Source organism: Capricornis sumatraensis, chromosome 18, assembly GCF_032405125.1.
Source record: "Capricornis sumatraensis isolate serow.1 chromosome 18, serow.2, whole genome shotgun sequence".
Classification (NCBI taxonomy): Eukaryota; Metazoa; Chordata; class Mammalia; order Artiodactyla; family Bovidae; genus Capricornis; species Capricornis sumatraensis.
Genome location: NC_091086.1, coordinates 47595210 through 47615436, shown reverse-complemented (window position 1 = coordinate 47615436; position 20227 = coordinate 47595210). Strand labels below are relative to the sequence as shown.

The following is a 20227-nucleotide window of genomic DNA, read 5'->3' as shown; positions in this document are numbered from 1 at the left end:
TAACTGTAAGCATCCAAAAGCTGCCTGGGGTTCCGATTCTATGCCTACTCTCAATATGCTTTCCTGATTTATAGCAACATCCAGACAGGGTCAGTTGTGCATCTGAGGTTTTAGGATTGCCCAAGCCCTGAAGCTCTGCACACTGTGTGGGCAAAGTTTCTTCTATAATACAGAATGCCTTTTGGGTATTGAAATTTGTTTTTAAGTTTTCTTGAGGTAGATCTTCATGGTTTTTCCTTGTTCAAAGAAGATAACAGTCTATTATTTTGCTTCCTCATCTTTGAGTAGCTGTGACAAAAATACGACTCCCTCAATGCAAATTTTACACAACGTGAATCTTTCCCCAAAGCCCAGTAACTGGCCGTGTAAAAGATGTGCCAACCAAAGGCTCCATTTGATCTCTGTAGCTCTAGCAGCTTAAAAATAACTCCCGTTGAGAAATAGAAGGGTGGCTACTCACGATGACAGTAGGGAACACAAGGACTTTGAAGAACAAGTGATTCACTAACAGAGGATAAATCAGATAGAATCAAAACCCAATTAAAACTATCTTTTCCTAAAAAAATGAGCTTTGAGATTTTGTAAAAAAAAAAAAAAGACAATAAAATTCAAAATTTAGAACATTTAGAAAATCAGGTCAAATAGTCAACCTGTGAGTAACACCCCCACACACTTCAGGCTCAGAGCAAAAATGCTCAAAGTTCTTAATAACATAATGTATGATGAGACAAGAAGATGTATCCTACTGAGGAATGACAGTCATGATGCCTTAGTTCTTGGTTTGGCTTCCTTGGGTGGCACTGGGCATGTGCTGAACTTGCGAGGCTGTCTTGTGTCTGTGAAATAAAAAGATGGGATGGGCTGAATTCTCAAAACCTGTCATGTTAGTAATTTACTTGGAATTCACTCTATGACTATGCCATACTCATTTTTTAGGTCTTACAACAGAAACCCTCAGTAGTAGAGACCTTTCCTCTTAATTATTAGCAGTACCTAACTCTTTTGATGGGCTTTCCTGGTGGCTCAGTGGTAAAGAATCTGCCCGACAATGTAGGAGACATGGGTTTGATCCCTGGGTTGGGAAGATCCCCTGGGGGAGGAAATGGCAACACCTGTATTCTTGCCTGGGAAATCCCATGGACAGAGGAGCAGTTCATGTTGTTGCAAAAGGGTCAGACATGACTTAAAAACTAAACAATGATGATACTTTAAGTATATGTTGAAAAATAAATGCATGTACTTACATTTGTAATAAATGAAAAGTGACCTGACTTCCACAGCAGGAGGCAGAGCACTGAATCCCACCTATATCACCTTAAAATTGAGAGGAGTGTAGGCTGGGGAGGCTGTTAGGGGGTGCAAAAGCCTGATGAATATTCATTGCAGCCAGCACCATGGCCTCTCAATAATATCCCCATATCTCACAGCCAAACAAGAAAATCACCTAACACAGGGAGTTAGTCCTTCAGTTCAGTTCAGTTCAGTCGCTCAGTTGTGTCCGACTCTTTGCGACCCCATGAATTGCAGCATGCCAGGCCTCCCTGTCCATCACCAACTCCTGGAGTTCACTCAGACTCACGTCCATCGAGTCAGTGATGCCATCCAGCCATCTCATCCTCTGTCGTCCCCTTCTCCTCCTGCCCTCAATCCCTCCCAGCATCAGAGTCTTTTCCAATGAGTCAACTCTTTGCATGAGGTGGCCAAAGTACTGGAGTTTCAGCTTTAGCATCATTCCTTCCAAAGAAATCCCAGGGGTGATCTCCTTATGAACCTAAAAATGCACAGAACAACTCAAGTCACATCACTGGTCATAGTAACAGGATTCTGAATCAGAATTTCTTTTTTAAAAAAATTTATTCGGCTGGACTGGGTCTTTGTTGTGGCGTGAGAACCCTCAGTTATGGCATGTGGGATCTAGTTCTCCAACCAGGGATGGAACCTGGTTCTCCTGCACTGGGAACTTGGAGGCTTAGCCACTGGACCCCCCCAGGGAAGTCCCAGGATTTCTTGATAGGGTCCATTATTTCTCTAATTCTGTGGTGTTCCCATCTCAATATTCTACAGCTGATGGACCACATTGGAAAGTCATCAGTATGACAGTGGAGCAAACAGAGAGAAAGAAAAGCAGAAAATAGGTAAAATTTAGAAACATACATGGGATAGAAAGAGGATGAAAACACGAGTAGAGATTAAGTCCCTTGTATCTGTACCAAGTCAGGAGATTGTAATTGCGTTTAGGGACTTCACCATGCCATGGACTCCTTGACTTAAGTCAGTATCTCAGCTTGTTAGTGCTCTTCACTCACTGAGTTGGCCCCAACATTTAATTCACAGAGGCTGATTCCTGGCTCAGATATGCTCCTGTGTCTGTTTATCACTTGTATTAATGTAGGAGGAGGCCCCTCCTGGGAGCTCTTGGATTCCATTCATATTTCTCCTGCTCACGCTGTGTTTCAGCATACTGAGTTCCCCTTGACAGTCAGGATCAACCTTTCTGGCCAATTTAGGACCAGTTTAGGGCTTATCCCATTTTTCGCTTGTTTATCCATTGGTATGAAGATCCCAAGTAGCCACTGTCACCTGTGAAATCATTCCTCTTTCCTAGGTTCAAACCAGCAGAACCCAGAGGCACAGGGATGGGAGCATAAAATTTGAAAGTGGGTAATTAGGAGTTATATTTGAAACTGGGTCATTAGGAGTAACTGCAAGGAGATCAAACTGGTCAGTCCTAAAGGAAATCAATCCTGAGTATTCATTGGAAGGACTGATGCTGAAGCTGAAACTCTAATACTTTGGCCACCTGATGCGAAGAATTGACTCATTTAAAAAGACCCTGATGCTGGGAAAGATTGAAGGCAGGAGGAGAAGGAGACGACAGAGGATGAGATGGTTGGATGACATCACTGACTTGATGCACATGAGTTTGAGCAAGCTCTGGGAATTGGTGATGGACAGGGAAGCCTGGTATACTGCAGTCCATGGGGTCACAAAGAGCCAGACACGACTGAACTGAACTGACTGACGAGTAATAATGAAAGGTGATGATGCCGCTTCTGTTCCTTCATTCCTAGATCCGTGTACTTTGGCTCTGGGAGCAATAGCAATGTGTGTTGACTGAAACTCAAATAGGTCATTCCTACATACTTGAAAACCTTCTGCTTCTGATCAGTGGTGAGTATATGATAAAATCTGCAGATCTCATGGGAATGAGAATATTACCTACCTTGTTTCATTGTAAAGTTAATTCCTTGGTCATAAGGGATGGTGTATGGGATACCATGACAGTAATTCCACAGATGGTGGAGTTGGCAAAAGCATTTGTGAGAAGGAGACCAATCTAAATACAGAATAAATATACATTTCAGTGAAAATACGCTGTTACCCAGAGGAAGGGGTTCAGTGTAGTTAGCCTCCCCCCAGAGAGGTGAATGGCTCACCCAGAGACTGGTCCCTGCTGCTGTCAAACTGGGTACTCACAATAGCACTAGTTAAGTTGGTTTTGCCAAAGTGAAAGTAATGAAAGTGTTAGTTGCTCAGTCATGTCTGATTATTTGCAACCCCATGGACTGTAGACTGCTAGGCTCCTCTGTCCATGGGATTTTCCGGGCAAAAATAGTAGAGTGGGTTGCTATTCCCTTCTCCAGGGGATCTTCCAGACCTAGGGACAGAACCTGGGTCTGCTGCATTGCAGGCAAATTCTTTACTGTCTGAGTCATAAGGCAAAGTCTATTTTGTGGAGGCTATGTGTGAACTCTGCTCCTGACAGCACAGGCACTTTATGAGTCTTTTGAACAGCAATGGAGTGACTGTGGAAGGGAGCTTCTAGACCAGGTCATCTTTCCTATCTGAATAACTGAGAGTGGATCTGGAAGGGGAGAGGGTGTCTATAGAGCCACCAGTGAGGAACGTCTTCAAAAGACTTTTTGGTATAACAGGAAAGAACACAAGGAAAATAAAAGCAAGTTTTAAAAAGCCATACAAATAGCCCAGTTTACATAATACAAGTTACTCAACCTACTTTGATATACAAGTTAGCATTAGGTTCATATGTATTGACCAAAAACTCAAACAAAGAACAGCATAAATATGAGTTGATTCACTCCTGTAAAAGAAGCCTGCAGGTCCACCACTGGGAACTCAGACACTGATTTTTTTCTTTTCCACCATCCTGAGCATAAGGGCTCCATTCTCAAGTTCATTTTATGGTCTAATATGACTGCTGGAGTTCCAGCGATCATGTATATTTTCCAGATAGGAAGAAGAGAAAGGACCACAGGCTTCAGTCTGTGCCCTCCCTTTAGAAACAACCTTCCTGAAACTTTTACCCAACAACTTCTACTTACATTTGATTAGTCAAACTTTGTTTCACATGGCCATGCTAATTGTCAAAGGAGGCTGATCAATATAGTTTTTAAGCAGAGAAGATTGCTTCCTTGAATAAAATGGGGTTCTAAGGACAAAGGAAAGAATGAACATTGGATGGACAGCAGCCCTGTTTGCCATAGATTGCTTTCGTGGCTCAGAAAACCTGTTCAGTAGATGTCTTTCAGCTTTAAAGAGCTGGCAAAAGCCCAAAGCCATATTGCCTGTATTTTGTCTGTACCTTGAGCTCCTTTCTGGAATATCCATGATGGGGAGCTGTCATGTCATGTCATCCAACATGGGGAGTTGTCATGTTAGAACCCATCACCTCAGTGCTCCTTCAGCCTCCCAGGGTGCCTCAAGCCAGAAGAGGCAACTTTTTTCTCTGGGCTTGTCCTACTTGGTTTCAGGTTTTGGCCAGGAAGTTGTATCTCTTCCCTAGGTGACTCTCAATAAAACTCACCATTGTAAGATAGTATGCCGTGGAAAAGTCTGTCTTCTAGCATGGTAGATTAAAAAAATTTTTTTTTGTTGAGTTATAATTTACATACCATACAGTTCACTTTGTTTACTTGCACAATTCAATGGTATTTGGTATATTCACAGAGTTGTGCAACCATAGTCACATGCAAAAAAAATTTGTTTGGTAGAGCCACATGTAGGATCTTAGTACCCTAACCATGAATGGAACATGGGCCCCTTACTTTGGATGCATGCTGTCCTAACCTCTGGACCACCAGGGAAGTCCCTGGTAGATTTTTATTTTAATAGCCATCAATGAATCATGGAGGGCTTCCCTAGTGGCTCATCAGTAAAGAATCTGCCTGCAATACAGGGGAAACAAGTTTGATCCTTGGGTTGGGAAGATCTCTTGGAGAAGGAAGGAAGTGGAAACTCACTCTAGTATTCTTGCCTGGAAAATCCCATGGATAGAGGAGCCTGGCAGGCTATAGTTCACTGGGTCTCAAAGACTCAGACACAACTGAGTGACTAAACAACAGCAATAGCAATGAATCACTTATCTGGTACTCCTTCCCTTATGTACCTCCTTCCCACAGTGACTCTGGGCTTGGCCATGGGACATGCTCTGGCCAATGAGGCATCAGCAAGTGTTGAGTCAGAGACTTACTAAGTGCTCTTGTACTGAAGCTTGTGTTCTTGGATCATTTCTGTGTAAGAAACCCAAGCAATCTTGTTGGAGAGGTTGGCCCCAGCTAACATGAGTGAGGCCCTCTTGGATTTTCCAGCCCCAGATAAACTACCAGATGATGGTAACCATGTGAGAAACCGTAGATGAAAAAACCCCCTGGGAGGACCACCCAGCTGAGTTCACTTGTAGAATTATGAGTAAATAAATGGTTGCTGCTCGAAGCCATTACATTTTGAGGTGGTCTTTTATGTAGAAACAGAAAACTGAGACTTATTGGATATTGCTCAGAGAAGCTATGGATGGGGTTAGGGCTATGGGTTGATCATATCCCCTAACCACAAGGCTGTAATTTTAAGAATATATTCTTCAGTGAGCACTTGTTGTTTTCGGCCACTCAGCATCCATTTCACCCTAGGTAAGAACACTAAGATTTTACGTAGGGCAATCAATTATTTAATTCTCACATGTGATTTTTTTTGGCCACAGTGTTTGGACGGCTTGAGGTAGATGACTTAATTCAGACAATTAAAGGTCAGGTCTAGGACTTTTGGTTAAACTCTCTTTTCAGCTGGAAGACAGACTATGAAGTTATGAAGGATCTGAGGATATTGCAGCCCTCCACTTCGGAAATTAAGGCATACCAAACAGCCACTGGAAGCATACTAAATTTTTACTGTAAAGAAGTTCCTGAAGGAAGCCTTCATGTAGAGCTAGCTGGTGGGAGTGTAAATCAATGCTGCCCTTCTGCTGTAATAGGCCATAATAACCAAAGTAAAAACACAAACACCTTTGATGAAACAGCATATACTCCAGGGAAACGCTCATCTAAGTCCATAAGGGAACACAGATAAAGATTTTTAAAGAGCAGTTTCTTATGGTAGAGAACTAACACAGGTATCAAAAACTAGGAGAATGGAAGTTCCCTGATCGCCTAGTGGTTAGGATTCTGCTCTGTGACTCCCGTGGCAGATTCATTCCTGGTTGGGAACTGAGATCCAGCAAGCTGTGCAGCTTTGCCAATATAAAAAAACAAACAAACCAATCAAAAAATGGGCAGAATATGAAATCTAGAAAGATGGTAGTGATAAAACTATTTGTAGGGCTGCAATGGAGACACAGACATAGTGAACAGACTTGTGGACATATTAGGGGAAGGAGAGGGTGGGACAAGTAGAGAGAGTAGCGTGGAAACATATACATTACCATATGTAAATAGCTGGTGGGAATTTGCTGTATGACACAGGGAGCTCAGATCTGGTGCTCTGTGACTACCTAGAGGGGTGGAATGGGGTGGGAGGTGGGAAAGAGGTTCAAGAGGGAGGGGACGTATGTATGTCTGTAACTGATTCCTGATGATGTATGGCAGAAACCAATACAATATTGTAAAGCCATTATCCTCCAATCAAAAATAAATTTTTAAAAATGGGCAGAAAATCTAAAGAGGCATTTCTCCAAAGAATACACACAGCTAGATCAAAAGCTCATAAAAGATGCTCAGCATTGTTAATTATTAGAGAAATGCAAATAGAAATTACAGTAAGATTCCACCTGACATGGGGAAGGATGTCCATCATCAAAAAAATCTACAAACAATAAATGTTGGAGAGGGTGTGGAGAAAAGGGAACCCCTCTACATTGTTTATGGGAGTGTAAAGAGTCGGACACGACTGAGCGACTGAACTGAACTGAAATTGTTAAAAACGTGATGCAATGAGTATAGAGGGTCCTTAAAAAGCTAAAAATAGAGCATATGACCCAACAATCCCACCCCTGGGCATATACTTAGAGAAAACCATAATTCAAAAAGATACATGCACCCCAATGTTCACTGCAGCATTATTTACAAAAGCCAAGAAATAGAAGCAACAAGAATGTCCGTTGACAGAGGAATAGGTAAAGAAGATGTGGTGCATTTTTACAACAGAATACTACTCAGCCACAAAAAAGAGTGAAATAAGCCATTTGCAGGGTCATGGATGGACCTAGAGATTGCCTAAGGTCCGTCTAGTCAAGGCTATGGTTTTTCCTGTGGTCATGTATGGATGTGAGAGCTGGACTGTGAAGAAGGCTGAGCACCGAAGAATTGATGCGTTTGAACTGTGGTGTTGGAGAAGACTCTTGAGAGTCCCTTGGACTGCAAGGAGATCCAACCAGTCCATTCTGAAGGAGATCAGCCCTGGGATTTCTTTGGAAGGAATGATGCTAAAGCTGAAACTCCAGTACTTTGGCCACCTCATGTGAAGAGTTGACTCACTGGAAAAGACTTTGATGCTGGAAGGGATTGAGGGCAGGAGGAGAAGGGGACGACAGAGGATGAGATGGCTGGATGGCATCACTGATTTGATGGATGTGAGTCTGAGTGAACTCCGGGAGTTGGTGATGGACAGGGAAGCCTGGCGTGCTGTGATTCATGGGGTTGCAAAGAGTCGGACACGACTGAGCGACTGAACGGAACTGAACTGAGAGATAGTCACATGGAGTGAAGTAAGTCAGACAGAAAGACAAATATCGTATGATATTGCTTATATGTAGAACCTAAAAGAAATGGTACAAGTGAACTTATTTACAAAACAAAAATAGAGTCACAGATGTAGAAAACAAAATTATGGTTACCAAGGGAGAAGAGGGGGAGGGATCAACTGGGAGACTGAGATTGACAAGGACAGAGAAGCCTGGTGTGCTGCAGTCCATGTGGTTGCAGAAAGCCGGACACGACTGAGTGACCGCACAACAGCAACAACAAGTATTACTGTACATAAAACAGATGCTAATAAGAACCTACTCTAAGCACAGGGAACGCTACTCAATACTCTGTAATGATCTATATGGGAAAAGAATCTGAAAAAGAGTGGTTATATGTATAACTGATTCCATCTAACAAAAGTCCGTCTAGTCAAGGCTATGGTTTTTCCAGTAGTCATGTATGGATGTGAGAGTTGGACTATAAAGAAAGCTGAGTGCTGAAGAATTGATGCTTTTGAACTTTGGTGTTGGAGTAGATTCTTGAAGGTCCCTTGGGCTGCAAGGAGATCCAACCAGTCCATCCTAAAGGAGATCAGTCCTGGGTGTTCATTGGAGGGGCTGATGTTGAAGCTGAAACTCCAATACTTTGGCCTCCTCATGCGAAGAGTTGACTCATTTGAAAAGACCCTGATGCTCAGGAGGAGAAGGGGATGACAGTGGATGAGATGGTTGGATGGCATCACCGACTCCATGGACATGGGTTTGGATGGACTCCAGGAGCTGGTGTTGGACAGGGAGGCCTACCGCTCATGGGGTCGCAAAGAGTCAGACACGACTGAGCGACTGAACTGAACTGATAACTGATTCACTTTGCTGTGCAAAGTGAAACTAACACAACATTGTAAGTCAACCATACTCCAATAAAAGATAATTTTAAAAAATCTAGGAGAACAAACAAGTAAAATGTGGTAGAACACTCTTCAGTATTCAAAAGTAATAAAACTAAGTTTTAAAACGCTGAGGACCACGACCTGAGGTGGCCAGCAACATGGCTGCTGGGAGGCCCCAGTTCTCACCTCCCCAGTAAAAACAACAGTATATCATGTCATCACAATGTACACTTTAAATATGTCTGATTATATGTGACTATTATTCCATGCTAAAGTTAGAAAAAAGAGATGACCAGTTCTAAAAATTAAATAAAACAAAGGTAATGATGTAGAATTTTCTTCTAATAGTTTTGTTAAGATCGATCTTTGATACTCTCTGCAAACATAAGAAAGAGCATAATATAACTTCTGTACTGGAATAACACACACATGCACAAGAAACACTCTTTTTCAGGAATACAGACATATCTATGGCATATATTGAATGTGAAGGAAGAAATGAAGGGAGAACTTAAGACAAGAACCTTGCAGATTGATCATGAATGTGCCAAGAATGGAGGATATGGTTAATTAAAAAATGTGTACATGAAGTTAAACAAAAACCCCAAGGTGATTCACTAGAACATGAATGACTTGCAATTTGAGACAATTTGTTCATTTATATACACTCAAATATGAGAGATTACCCAAGAGGAGAGTCATTTCCATATTCCACCTCCAGACTTCCAAAAGCAACAGGGTTCAAATTAAAATAACTCTTACTATTTTCCCCAGGCAGTTAGTAAAGGGAAAAAGAACAGAAAGACTTAAAAGGGAATATTTTTGTAGGAAGGATGAAGAGAAAAGAAGAGCATTAATGTTAGCGGAGTTACTAAAAATTGAAGTAACAATGTTAGCTTGATTAAACAGTTTTCTCCACTAATGTCAGGGCGAAATCTGATGTCACAACCTGATCACCAAAAATACGAGAGGGCAAATGTCAAGAATTTTCCTGATGTTTTCCTCATGGCATACTATTCTATTTTAGTCTTATGCATCAGCTATCCAAGATTTAATACCTCATGGAATGTACTTGCTGGAAAGAAACAAAAAACTATATCTCACAACATTGCACATGATGGTAAGACAAATTTTCCTCATCATCTTTAATTACTGTTCATAGCATTATAAAAGATAATGATTAAAAAATTTTTTTAGGATACTGCATTTTTCTCTTAGCAATGAAATAAAAATTAGGTATGAATGATGAGGTGCTGGTATATCAATGTATGAAGATCTCTTAAAGTTAGTATTTAGGTATTTGGCTTCTTATATTGCTTGCATAATCATAAGTACAACATGATGGTATCTGAATGTTTAAAAAATTATTTTAGAAGTTATATCTATGAATATATAAATATGAGCTAATTTCTCTTTGAATTACATTTTTCCTTTCACTGTTTTATTATTTTTCTTCTAAATTCTGTTTTATAGGAAACTTGCATTCTTTGGGTTTATTACTGGTGAAGTAAAATTTCAAGTGCTTACTTTGTCATAGAGGATAAGGAAAAAAATAATCCCAGCTCTCATGGAGTTTACATTCTAGTGGATTAGTGCTGATTAATTTGGATTATAAACTGTTCAATATCATGATATAATAATAACAGGAAAATTATTTTTATACAATTTTTTGATTTTCACAAAGTGTAATAAGATGTCTACAAGGTGAAATTTGATCTATTTTTGTCCTGATAATGTTTCTCTTAAACATTGCACATTTGACTATTATGACTATCACACAGATTTAAATGTAACTTGGGTCAGATCATATCTTTGAACAAAAGCAAGTGAATGTCTGATGGAATAGGTTTAAGCTATAGAACACCACCATCCTTGACACACTGAAAGTCGCTCAGTCGTGTCCAACCCCCTGGATTATACAGTCCATGGAATTCTCCAGGCCAGAATACTGGCGTGGGTAGCTGCTCTCTTCTCCAGGGGATCTTCCCAACCCAGGGATCGAACCTGAGTCTCTTGCATTGCAGACAAATTCTTTACCGTTTGAGACAGAGGAACCTGGTGGGCTACAATCTACAGGGTCGCAAAGAGTCAGACACGACTGAATGATTGAGTTTGCACGCACGCAGGCAATATTCCATTGTGTATATGTAACACATCTTCTTTATCCATTCATCTGTCGATGGACATCTAGGTTGCTTCCATGTCCTGGCTATTATAAATAGTGCTGCTATGAACACTGGGGTACATATGTCTTTTTCAATTATGTTTTTCTCAGGGTATATGCCAGTAATGGGATTGCTGGGTAATATAGTAGATTAATTCCTAGTTTTCAAGGAATCTCCATGCTGTTCTCCATGATGGCTGTATCAGTTTATATTCCCACCAACAGTGTAGGAGGGTTTCCTGGAGAAAGTAGCATTGACCAGACACTATCATGTGTAAAATAGATAGCTGGTGGGAAGTTGCTGTATAGAGTGGGAGCCCAGCCTGACACTCTATGATGACCAACAGGGGTAGGGTAGAGGGAGGGGAGGCAGGCTCAAGAGGGAGGGAACATAATTATATATAATAATATATAATTATGGCTGATTCACGTTGTTGTATGGCAGAAACCAACACAACATTGTAAGGCAATTTACCTTCAGTTAAAAAATAAATTAAAAAAAGATTCAGCACAGCCCAAAATAAATAATTTCACAACTAAACAACAATAAATAAATAAATAATATTCTATTAAAAAAAAAGTGTGAAGGGCAGCCGTGGGGTAGCAAATACGAGCTCTGGTTCTCTTTGCCCTACTATGCAGAGGACAGAACACTGAACAAACTCCTGTCTCAAGCTTACCAGGAAATATCTCAGTTTGGGAATCTAGGGCCAACATCAATTGTTAGTCATATCTGACTCTTTGCAACCCCATGGACTGTAGCCTACCAGGCTCCTAGGTCCATGGACTTTTCCAGGAAAGGATATTGCAGTGTGTGGCCACTCCCTTCTCCAAGGGATCTTCCCCATCCAGGAACTGAACCTGAGTCTCCCGCATTGCAGGCAGATTCTTTACCCTTTGAGCCACCAGGGAAACCTAATATCAAAGTGATTTGCCAAAAGAGTTCCTCCAAAGAAGCCACTATTACAGAGCCTTGTTAAGTAAAGTCTGTTGTGATCAGGCAATAGATAATTCCAAACAAGGTATGCATAAGCCATCCTGGTTTTGGGTTTTGAATTCATTCATTCATTCATTCCATGATGAATTTATATGGAACATCGTTCAACCACTTACTTGGTATAGTGCTCTTCACCAGGTATTGAAGGGAATGTAATAACAGCTGCCATTTATTAATTTCCTACTTATACAAAGCACTGTACATCTTTTTTTTCCTTGACTTTTCTACAACACCAGGACAAGATTATTATCTCCATTTTAGAAGGGGAAAACTGAGGGAAAGGGGAAACTAAAGGGCAGATAGGTGAGGAGATAACCTTGGGACACACTGAGAGGCTTCTAAATGCATTTTATTCCCACAGGATATCACCCTGAGAACTGGATCCCCACCCAGATTGGCTCCTTGTAAATGGAAATAAAATTTCTGGAAATAAAATCGCATGTGATCACGACCCCAAAGGATGCTGTGGGAACTCAGATGGGAGAAGTGATTGTTGCTGAAGCTTGGAATAGTCAGTAAAACCTTAAGAAAAAAAAGTGGGAGAGTAGGATGCGATGGCTGTGCATTTTGCCCTGAGGAAAATTCTCTAAATTTCCATTTTATGTTTTTACATGCCTTCTTAAGTCCTTTTTGACATAAGGCCATGTACAACTATGTAAACCAATTAAATGGAGTCAGAATTGGCATGGATGATGTTGAGGCACATACACTTATCTTTGTGAATCTCATGATTTATATTAAATAACTGGTCTATAAATCAACGGTGAGAAATCTTGGTGTAGCTTGCCAATCCAGAAAACCTCATGCCAGAAACTCAGACTAAATCACATTTGAGTTCTACATTTTTCAGAAGTGTTTCTAATGTCATTCTATCTCAGAAGATTTCCAAAGAAATGAAGAGAGATTGCGGTTGATGGAAAGTGAGGAGGACAGTTACAAATACATTGTAATACAGAAACAAATCTGACCATAAGGAGCTAAATCTACTGGGGCTGCATTTTCAAAAGGGTCCTTCAAGACCACATTTAACTGCATTTTCTGGTGAAATTAAATCATAAGTTTAAACTTAAATAAATATATGTAATTGCTATTATTATAATGCTGGGAAAAAACTGTAGATTTGTATAAAAGAAGGGAAGAGATCAATTAACAAAGTTTCTGCTAAGGAAAGCTAAAGCCTAGAGGCAAGTTTTCAATTTAATTTTTTGTGTTTTGGCCATTTATTGATTTTCTTCCCATATCTCCCTCTAAAGAATCAACTGTATGTTAAAACCAAAACCTCAGCACTAATTGAGTTACAGAAATGTTCTTGAATTACATGTAATATTCTTTCATGTTTTCTGCCTCTAGGGGGAAGTGTGTTTTCAACAATTCTGTTCCTATAAGATACTTTCTTTGTGGGCTACAGGCTTCATCGCATTATTCTTCAATATGACTTCAGGGCTGGCTTAACAGGGAGAGGAGAGTCATTTTGAAAGTCACTTACTTTAGAAATTGCAGCCAGGCTTCTGAAGGAGATGGTACAGACTGTGACAACTGGTGGAGAAAACTTTGTTCTGATGGCATGTATGTTTCAAACAATGGCTGGTTGAAGTTCCCTATAGAATGCTGTTTTCCCTGTTGGCAGAGTAATGCCACAGAGACATGATTTCATTTCACAGATGGAAAACAAACAGCTGAATACTTCATAGAAAACTTGCCACTTGACTTTAGTAATAAAGTTAAAAAACATGATTTATAGATATTAATGAAAAGAGATCTAAATCTTATTAAAAGTGTGTTGGTTTCTATAATATCACATTTAGGGCTAACATTGCTTTTCATTTGGCTAATTTTATTTTGCAGCATTTCCCTGTAACTTTCTTTTGTTTTCATTCAGAATTGTAGTCAGAAAGAATGCATTCAGTGAAAAGGTTAGTAATCCTTCGAATGTTAAAAAAAGTGCTTCTCCCTCCCTCTTCTGCCTCCCATTTCAGTGTTTTACAGAATTGAAGAGAATAATGTTTAAAAATTGAGTCCAAGGCATGAGTTACTCCTTTTTTCTTTTTTCCTACCTACATAGTTTGATTCATCTTTATGATCATGATGCTGTAAAAATTAGACTACAATCTTTTAGTATCTTTCTTACTATGCTGCGTTTTCAAAATAGCAACAAATAAAATAAATTTTTGATATAAAATGTTACTTTTAAATGGCATTTAGCTTTGTTCCCAACCCTTTTTTACGTAGTGTAATAAATATTTATTTCTAATTCAATGCCATTAAAAATATCTTCCAGGGAGTGAAGAGGCAGAAAAAGTATGACATTTATATTCTTTGGCCTAGATTCCTCACTTAGAGAGCAAAATGTCTCAGGTTAGGTGACTTCTAAGGAGATCCAACCAGTCCATTTTAAAGGATATCAGTCCTGGGTGTTCATTGGAAGGGCTGATGCTAAAGCTGAAACTCCAATACTTAGGCCACCTTATGCGAAGAGTTGACTCATTGGAAAAGACTCTGATGCTGGGAGGGATTGGGGGCAAGAGTAGAAGGGGACGACAGAGGATGAGATGGCTGGATGGCATCACGGACTCGATGGACATGAGTTTGAGTGAACTCCGGGAGTTGGTCAGGGAGGCCTGGCGTTCTGCGATTCATGGGGCCGAAAAGAGTCGGACACGACTGAGCGACTGAACTGAACTGAAAGTTTTTCCAGCCATAAGACTGGAGAACTCCATGATATTCGTGATATTCACACACCCTCTCAGCTGCCAGGGTAAGTCTGATGGAAAGAGAATAAATTGGTAATGTTAAGTCCATATACTCATATTACTTGGCAGTTCTTCCTATAATATTGTGCCTATTTTCATTTAAAAAACAAAATCCTAATTTCTATAAAATGATTAAGTCATGGCGATGTAATGTATAGCATAGTGACTATAGCTAGTAACGCCATATGGCATACTTGAAAGTTGTGAAGAGCAGAGATTAAAGTTCTTATCACACAAAAATTTTTGTTTTCTAACTCTATATGGTGACGATGTCAACTAGAGTTGTGGAGATGATTTCATAGTATATACGAGTATCAAATCATTGCGTTATATCCCTGAGGTTAATATAATGTCATATGTCAGTTATACCTCAACAAATACATCCTAATTTCTGCTCAATGGAAAAATGTAAGGGGTGTTTTGAGCACCGGATTCTCTGGTTCAGCTGCCTAGATTGGGGGCTCTTCCCTTACAGGGCTTAGTTTGTCAGGGCTCTTGAATGACAAACTGGAAGCTGAGAACTCTGATGCAAAGGCCACTCAGAGGCTGTGATACTCAGTCCACCGTAAAGGCACTGCCCTGCCCGTGACCCTTGGCGCGAATGGGCAGCGCCTGCAAGGGGAGAGGCGTTCTCGCCCGGGGTCACCCCAGCCTTTCCGACTAAGCTATGCTACACCGTGCGCAGCATCAAATCGCCATTGGCCAGTGTTCCCCAGACACAGAGCACAGCGAGCAGTAATAGCAAACCCTGGTTCCTTCACGTCTCCCGGCAACCAGTTTCGAAATCCGTTAAGACCCTTGGAATTCGGGATTTAGCCTCTCTCTCCCTCTCTCCCTTCCTTCCCTCCTTTCCTTCTTCTTTCTCTCTCTCTTTCTCTCCTTCCTAGGAGTTCAGGGGGAATTTTTTTTTTTTAATCACTGTGAAGCCTTAAATCTTAATTTCCAGTGTGTGAAGACTACGTTTTTTGTGGAATTAAATGAAAGTTTTCACAGGAGTTAGAAGATCCTATTTGAAGATTCAGGGATCGCAGTGCATAAAGTGAAATCTAAAAGCCCTGGAGGGTGAAACGTTACTCATCGTTATATTTATGGTGCCACAAAGAGCGTTAAGAAGGGTGCTGGTAAGGCTGATGAGCGCTGATGCCTGAAGTTGTAACATCTCCGGAAGCCCCAATTTGCCTTTTTCATCCTCATAAATGAGAGCGATTGCTCTTTGAGGCCTCGGCTTTCAACAAAGCAAAAAAAAAAAAAAAAAAAAAAAGACCAAAAAAGCGAACTCGGGATGATGGCATCGGGGATACAAGTCGGCTACAATTTTCTGCCGAAAGAGGGCGTTGGTCTAAGACGAATAGAAATTTGTGGACGCGGACGCCCAAATGAAAGACCTTTGAAAACATTTTCTAATTTATTTTAATTCGTGGGTCTTAAATATCAGAATTCACCAATCCAATATAGCACGTTCATACTGCAAATGATCTCGGCGGGTTACCACGATCGAAGGGTCAAGTTCTCTTCGAACCTGCCCCGTAGCTCGGCGGACCCTGGCGAGGCTCCTCTGGCCACCGACTTCTCCACGACCGTGTCCATCCTCGTTTCCCCCGCTGCTGTGCCTGCCTGTGACAAGTGACAAGCGACTGGGTCTTGGCCGCAGGTCCTTCCTCCGCATTGCAGGATCCGGAACACCGGGGAGAAGCGTTGGGATTTCCGAGCGCACGGATGGCCGCTGATGACGCGCCTGCACCCGGGGGACCCTCAGGGGTGAAGCTTTAGGGAGAAGGTCTCTTTGTTTAGTTACCTGGTTTAGCACATAAAGCCCAGAGGACGCCTTGGAGATGCTTTTCAAGCTTTCTGCTACCTTCAGAAGAACCGTTTTTCCCTTTGGAAGCAACAAGTTTCGCTTTTCTGCTCGCCGCGCGCCGCGGGAGATGTGGGGGCGCTGGGACACTGGATCCCGCGCGGCGCGGCGACTCCGGCGCGAACCCGCGCGGCTCGCGGGGAGGTGCTGCCAGGGGTGGGGAGCGGGAGAAGAAGGGGGGGCGAGGACACCCTGGCAGCTGGGCGTTCCAGGCCCTCGACCCAGCCGTCTGCCCCGGGACCTTGGTCCCTGTTTCCTGACCTTGCGCCAGGGGACCGCGAAGGTCGAGAGCCCGTCCCAAGTTGGCGCGTCTGGAGAGATTGTGGCTGGAGTGAGAGAGAGGTGAGAGCAAACGGGACCCAGGGTATTTGTTTGTCAACCAAACCACCAATTTCTGGGGCCATCCTTTCCCTTAATCCTGTTTATTTTTTTGCAAGACGTGTGTGTGTGTGTGTGTGTGTGTGTGTGTGTGTGTGTGTGTCTGCTCGCGTTTCTTTACTTTTAAACACATTTCCATTTTTAAAGCCCGGAGCTGGAGACAGAGCTGCCGCGTGCCGGGCCCGGGAGAGGCGGGGACCCTGGTGGCGGCGTAGCTCTGTGGGGGCTTCCGCGGCTGTAGAAGTGAGCGATTGCGGCTTTAAGGAAAAGGCAAAAGGGCTGGCGGGGAGTGGGAGCGAGGGACAGGGAAGGGGTGGGAAGACTAGGGGTGCGGGGAGGAGGAGCCCTGATGTAAGAATGTTAATAAGAGACTCCCCTAGCCCAGCCCCCACCGCTCCCCACCCCCACCCTCCCCACCCGCTGGAAATACCAGCCCGGCCTCTGCGCGCCTTGTGTGGTAACACGCTCAGCCGCTGCCACGCTATTTAAACGCGGGTTATGGATCCGGGAACCGGCGCGAATCAATGAGATCAAACGCGAGGGAGATGCACCGTCAATTACAAGCACTTGGACAAGTCTAACTTTTTCTTCTTTTACAAATGCGCTTTCCAAAGCAACCTTAGCAACGCCCATATAAGAAGCCACCTCTAAGCAAAATAGTATATATCAAGGGAGGGCTAATCTATGTATTTATAAAAAGTGTATATATAAATATAGGAGTACAGGTTTACACCCGGTTAACTTTTTCTGTCTTCTTTCTTTTTCTTTTTTCTTTTTCTTTCTTTTTTTTAAACGAGTGGCATTGCAAAGGAGGACTCTTCCTCTCTTTTGGCGAGTTAGTGAAGGGGGTATTCTTTTATTTTTTCTTAGAGCGCCCAAGGGGGCGCAGGGACCTCGGAGAGGAGTGTGGAGGAAAGAGGTAGGGTGGGTGGGGGGCAGAGGGCGAGTCCGCAGCGAGGGCAGGCGCTTTCCTGCGGCACGATGCCGTCCCTACTGGTGCTCACTTTCTCCGCGTGCGTGCTGCTCGGTTGGGCGTTACTGGCCGACTGCACTGGTGGCGGTGGCGGCGGGGGCGCGGGCCCGGGCGGCGGGCGCCGGGAGAGAGAGGCGCTGCCGCCGCAGAAGATCGAGGTTCTGGTGCTGTTGCCTCAGGACGACTCTTACCTGTTCTCCCTGGCTCGGGTGCGACCGGCCATCGAGTATGCGCTGCGCAGCGTGGAGGGCAACGAGACCGGGAGGCGGCTCTTGCCAGCCGGCACTCGCTTCCAGGTGGCCTACGAAGACTCGGACTGCGGCAACCGCGCACTCTTCAGCCTGGTGGACCGCGTGGCGGCGGCGCGTGGAGCCAAGCCGGATCTCATCCTGGGGCCGGTGTGCGAGTACGCGGCGGCGCCGGTGGCCCGGCTAGCGTCGCACTGGGACCTCCCCATGCTGTCTGCCGGGGCCCTGGCAGCCGGCTTCCAGCATAAGGACACGGAGTACTCGCACCTTACGCGCGTGGCACCCTCGTACGCCAAGATGGGCGAGATGATGCTCGCCCTGTTCCGCCACCACCAGTGGAGCCGCGCCGTGCTGGTCTACAGCGACGACAAGCTGGAGCGGAACTGCTTCTTCACCCTCGAGGGCGTCCATGAGGTCTTCCAGGAGGAAGGCTTGCACACGTCCGCCTATAATTTCGATGAGACCAAAGACTTGGATCTGGAGGACATCGTGCGCCACATCCAGGCCAGTGAGCGAGGTGAGCAGCAGTGCGCCCCGGGTCCCTGGCCCTAACCCAGCCCCTTTCCGCGGCTCTCCCTACATGCCTGTCTGCTCCCCTGGAGACCCCACTACTCCCTGCTGCACTGAGGATCAGAGTAGGGAGCGCCCACCGGGACTCCCCCGAGTGTGCCTAGTCTGGCTGCGACGACCTTCGACCATCACCCATGGTTATGGTGGGGTGTACGTAGAGGGTCCTGGGGAAGTGATGGAGCCTGTGGGTGGGGCATGTGAGCAGGCAGCCTTCTCGGGCTCGGGCCCTGGTCCAACAGGTGCTGTCAAACCTCTTGGGTTTTTTTCTTTCTCGTTCTCTTGTGTCCAGCGCCGGGTTAGGGGCTCACTGCGGGTACTCGGCTCTAACTACGGTCTCAAAGCGTGACAAGGGCCAAAGAACTTGTTACCGGGTCCTTTTCCGACGTGCGCCCGCTCCTAGCGAGGAAGCGCACACTGAGTTCCATAGCCCGCGCGGCGCCTCATGGTCAGCTCCGGTCTCCGGGTTTCCCTCGCTGCTCCTTCCACAGATCTCAGCTTTCTTTTAAAGGCTCATTGTATCGCCCTTCTCATTCCTTCCATGGCCCCTCCAGCCCCTTATAAACGGGCTTCTGTGGTTTCCATAAAAAATGCCTCGCAGTGTTTGGACCCTGGCGACACCCATTGCCCTCGGCGCACTCAGCGTCGTGGTCGCCAGTGCGCCAGCAGCTAGACTTTGGGAGAGCGCGCGCGCTGGAGAAGCGGGCACTGAACCTCCTTTCCCTCTCCAGTTTTCTCTGAGGGTCTGTGGGGGTTTGAATAACCACGAGACTGGCCAAAGAGCTCAAGGTTAAGGATAGTGGCTATAGTTCTAGGGGCTGGGAGGAGAAGCGGGTGGTCACGGATACAGAATCGCAGAATCCCCCAAAGCGGCTCATTTTACTGCCCAGTAGACCTGTGCGAAGGCGGGCGGAGAACCCAGCATAGCGCAGTTTCCTCCTTACCGGTGTCAGGTTTGCGGTGAAAACGCTCGCTCGCGGGATCCCGCCAGCACCCGCTCAGGGCTCACGCGCCTGGATTGTCAGTGGCGCAATTCCTGTAAAGCTCTCCGCTACCCACGCGGGGAGACGGAAGGGGAGAGGGGCAGAGCCAGGCGCAGGGGTAGCTTACGACTTGGCATGGCTGGTCACCTGGGCGCTGGTCGTGGGATCAGCGCAACCGGAGACAGGGGGTCTCAGGAACAGGTGAGAGAGGGTAAAGACGCCGCAGAAGAGGGCGCTGCGGCCATCCCCTTCCCAATTTGGCCACCCCGCACTCGGAGTGAACGCACTCTTTAGAGTGAAGAGGCTCGAGGTGTTGACAGTGGGGAGGCATGGCCAAGTTTTGAGCGTTCGTACTCCAGGCTGTCTGCGCCGAATTCCTGCCAGCCAAGCAGGCAGGGCGCCGGCTTTGCTGATTATGAAAAAGGGCACTTGTATCCAAGGGCGGCG

At 44.3% G+C, this 20227-nt stretch overlaps 1 protein-coding gene across 2 annotated transcripts in view; it reads left to right on the top strand.

Annotated features, from left to right (window-relative positions):
* The first annotated feature begins 17990 nt into the window (after positions 1-17990).
* The window catches only part of NPR3 (natriuretic peptide receptor 3), a 73873-nt gene continuing 71636 nt past the window's right edge, over positions 17991-20227 (top strand). For both annotated transcript variants that reach the window (XM_068990802.1, XM_068990801.1), the window contains exon 1: positions 17991-18747. In XM_068990802.1, coding sequence (XP_068846903.1) covers positions 17991-18747 — 757 coding nt within the window. The remainder of the gene's footprint in view (positions 18748-20227) is intronic.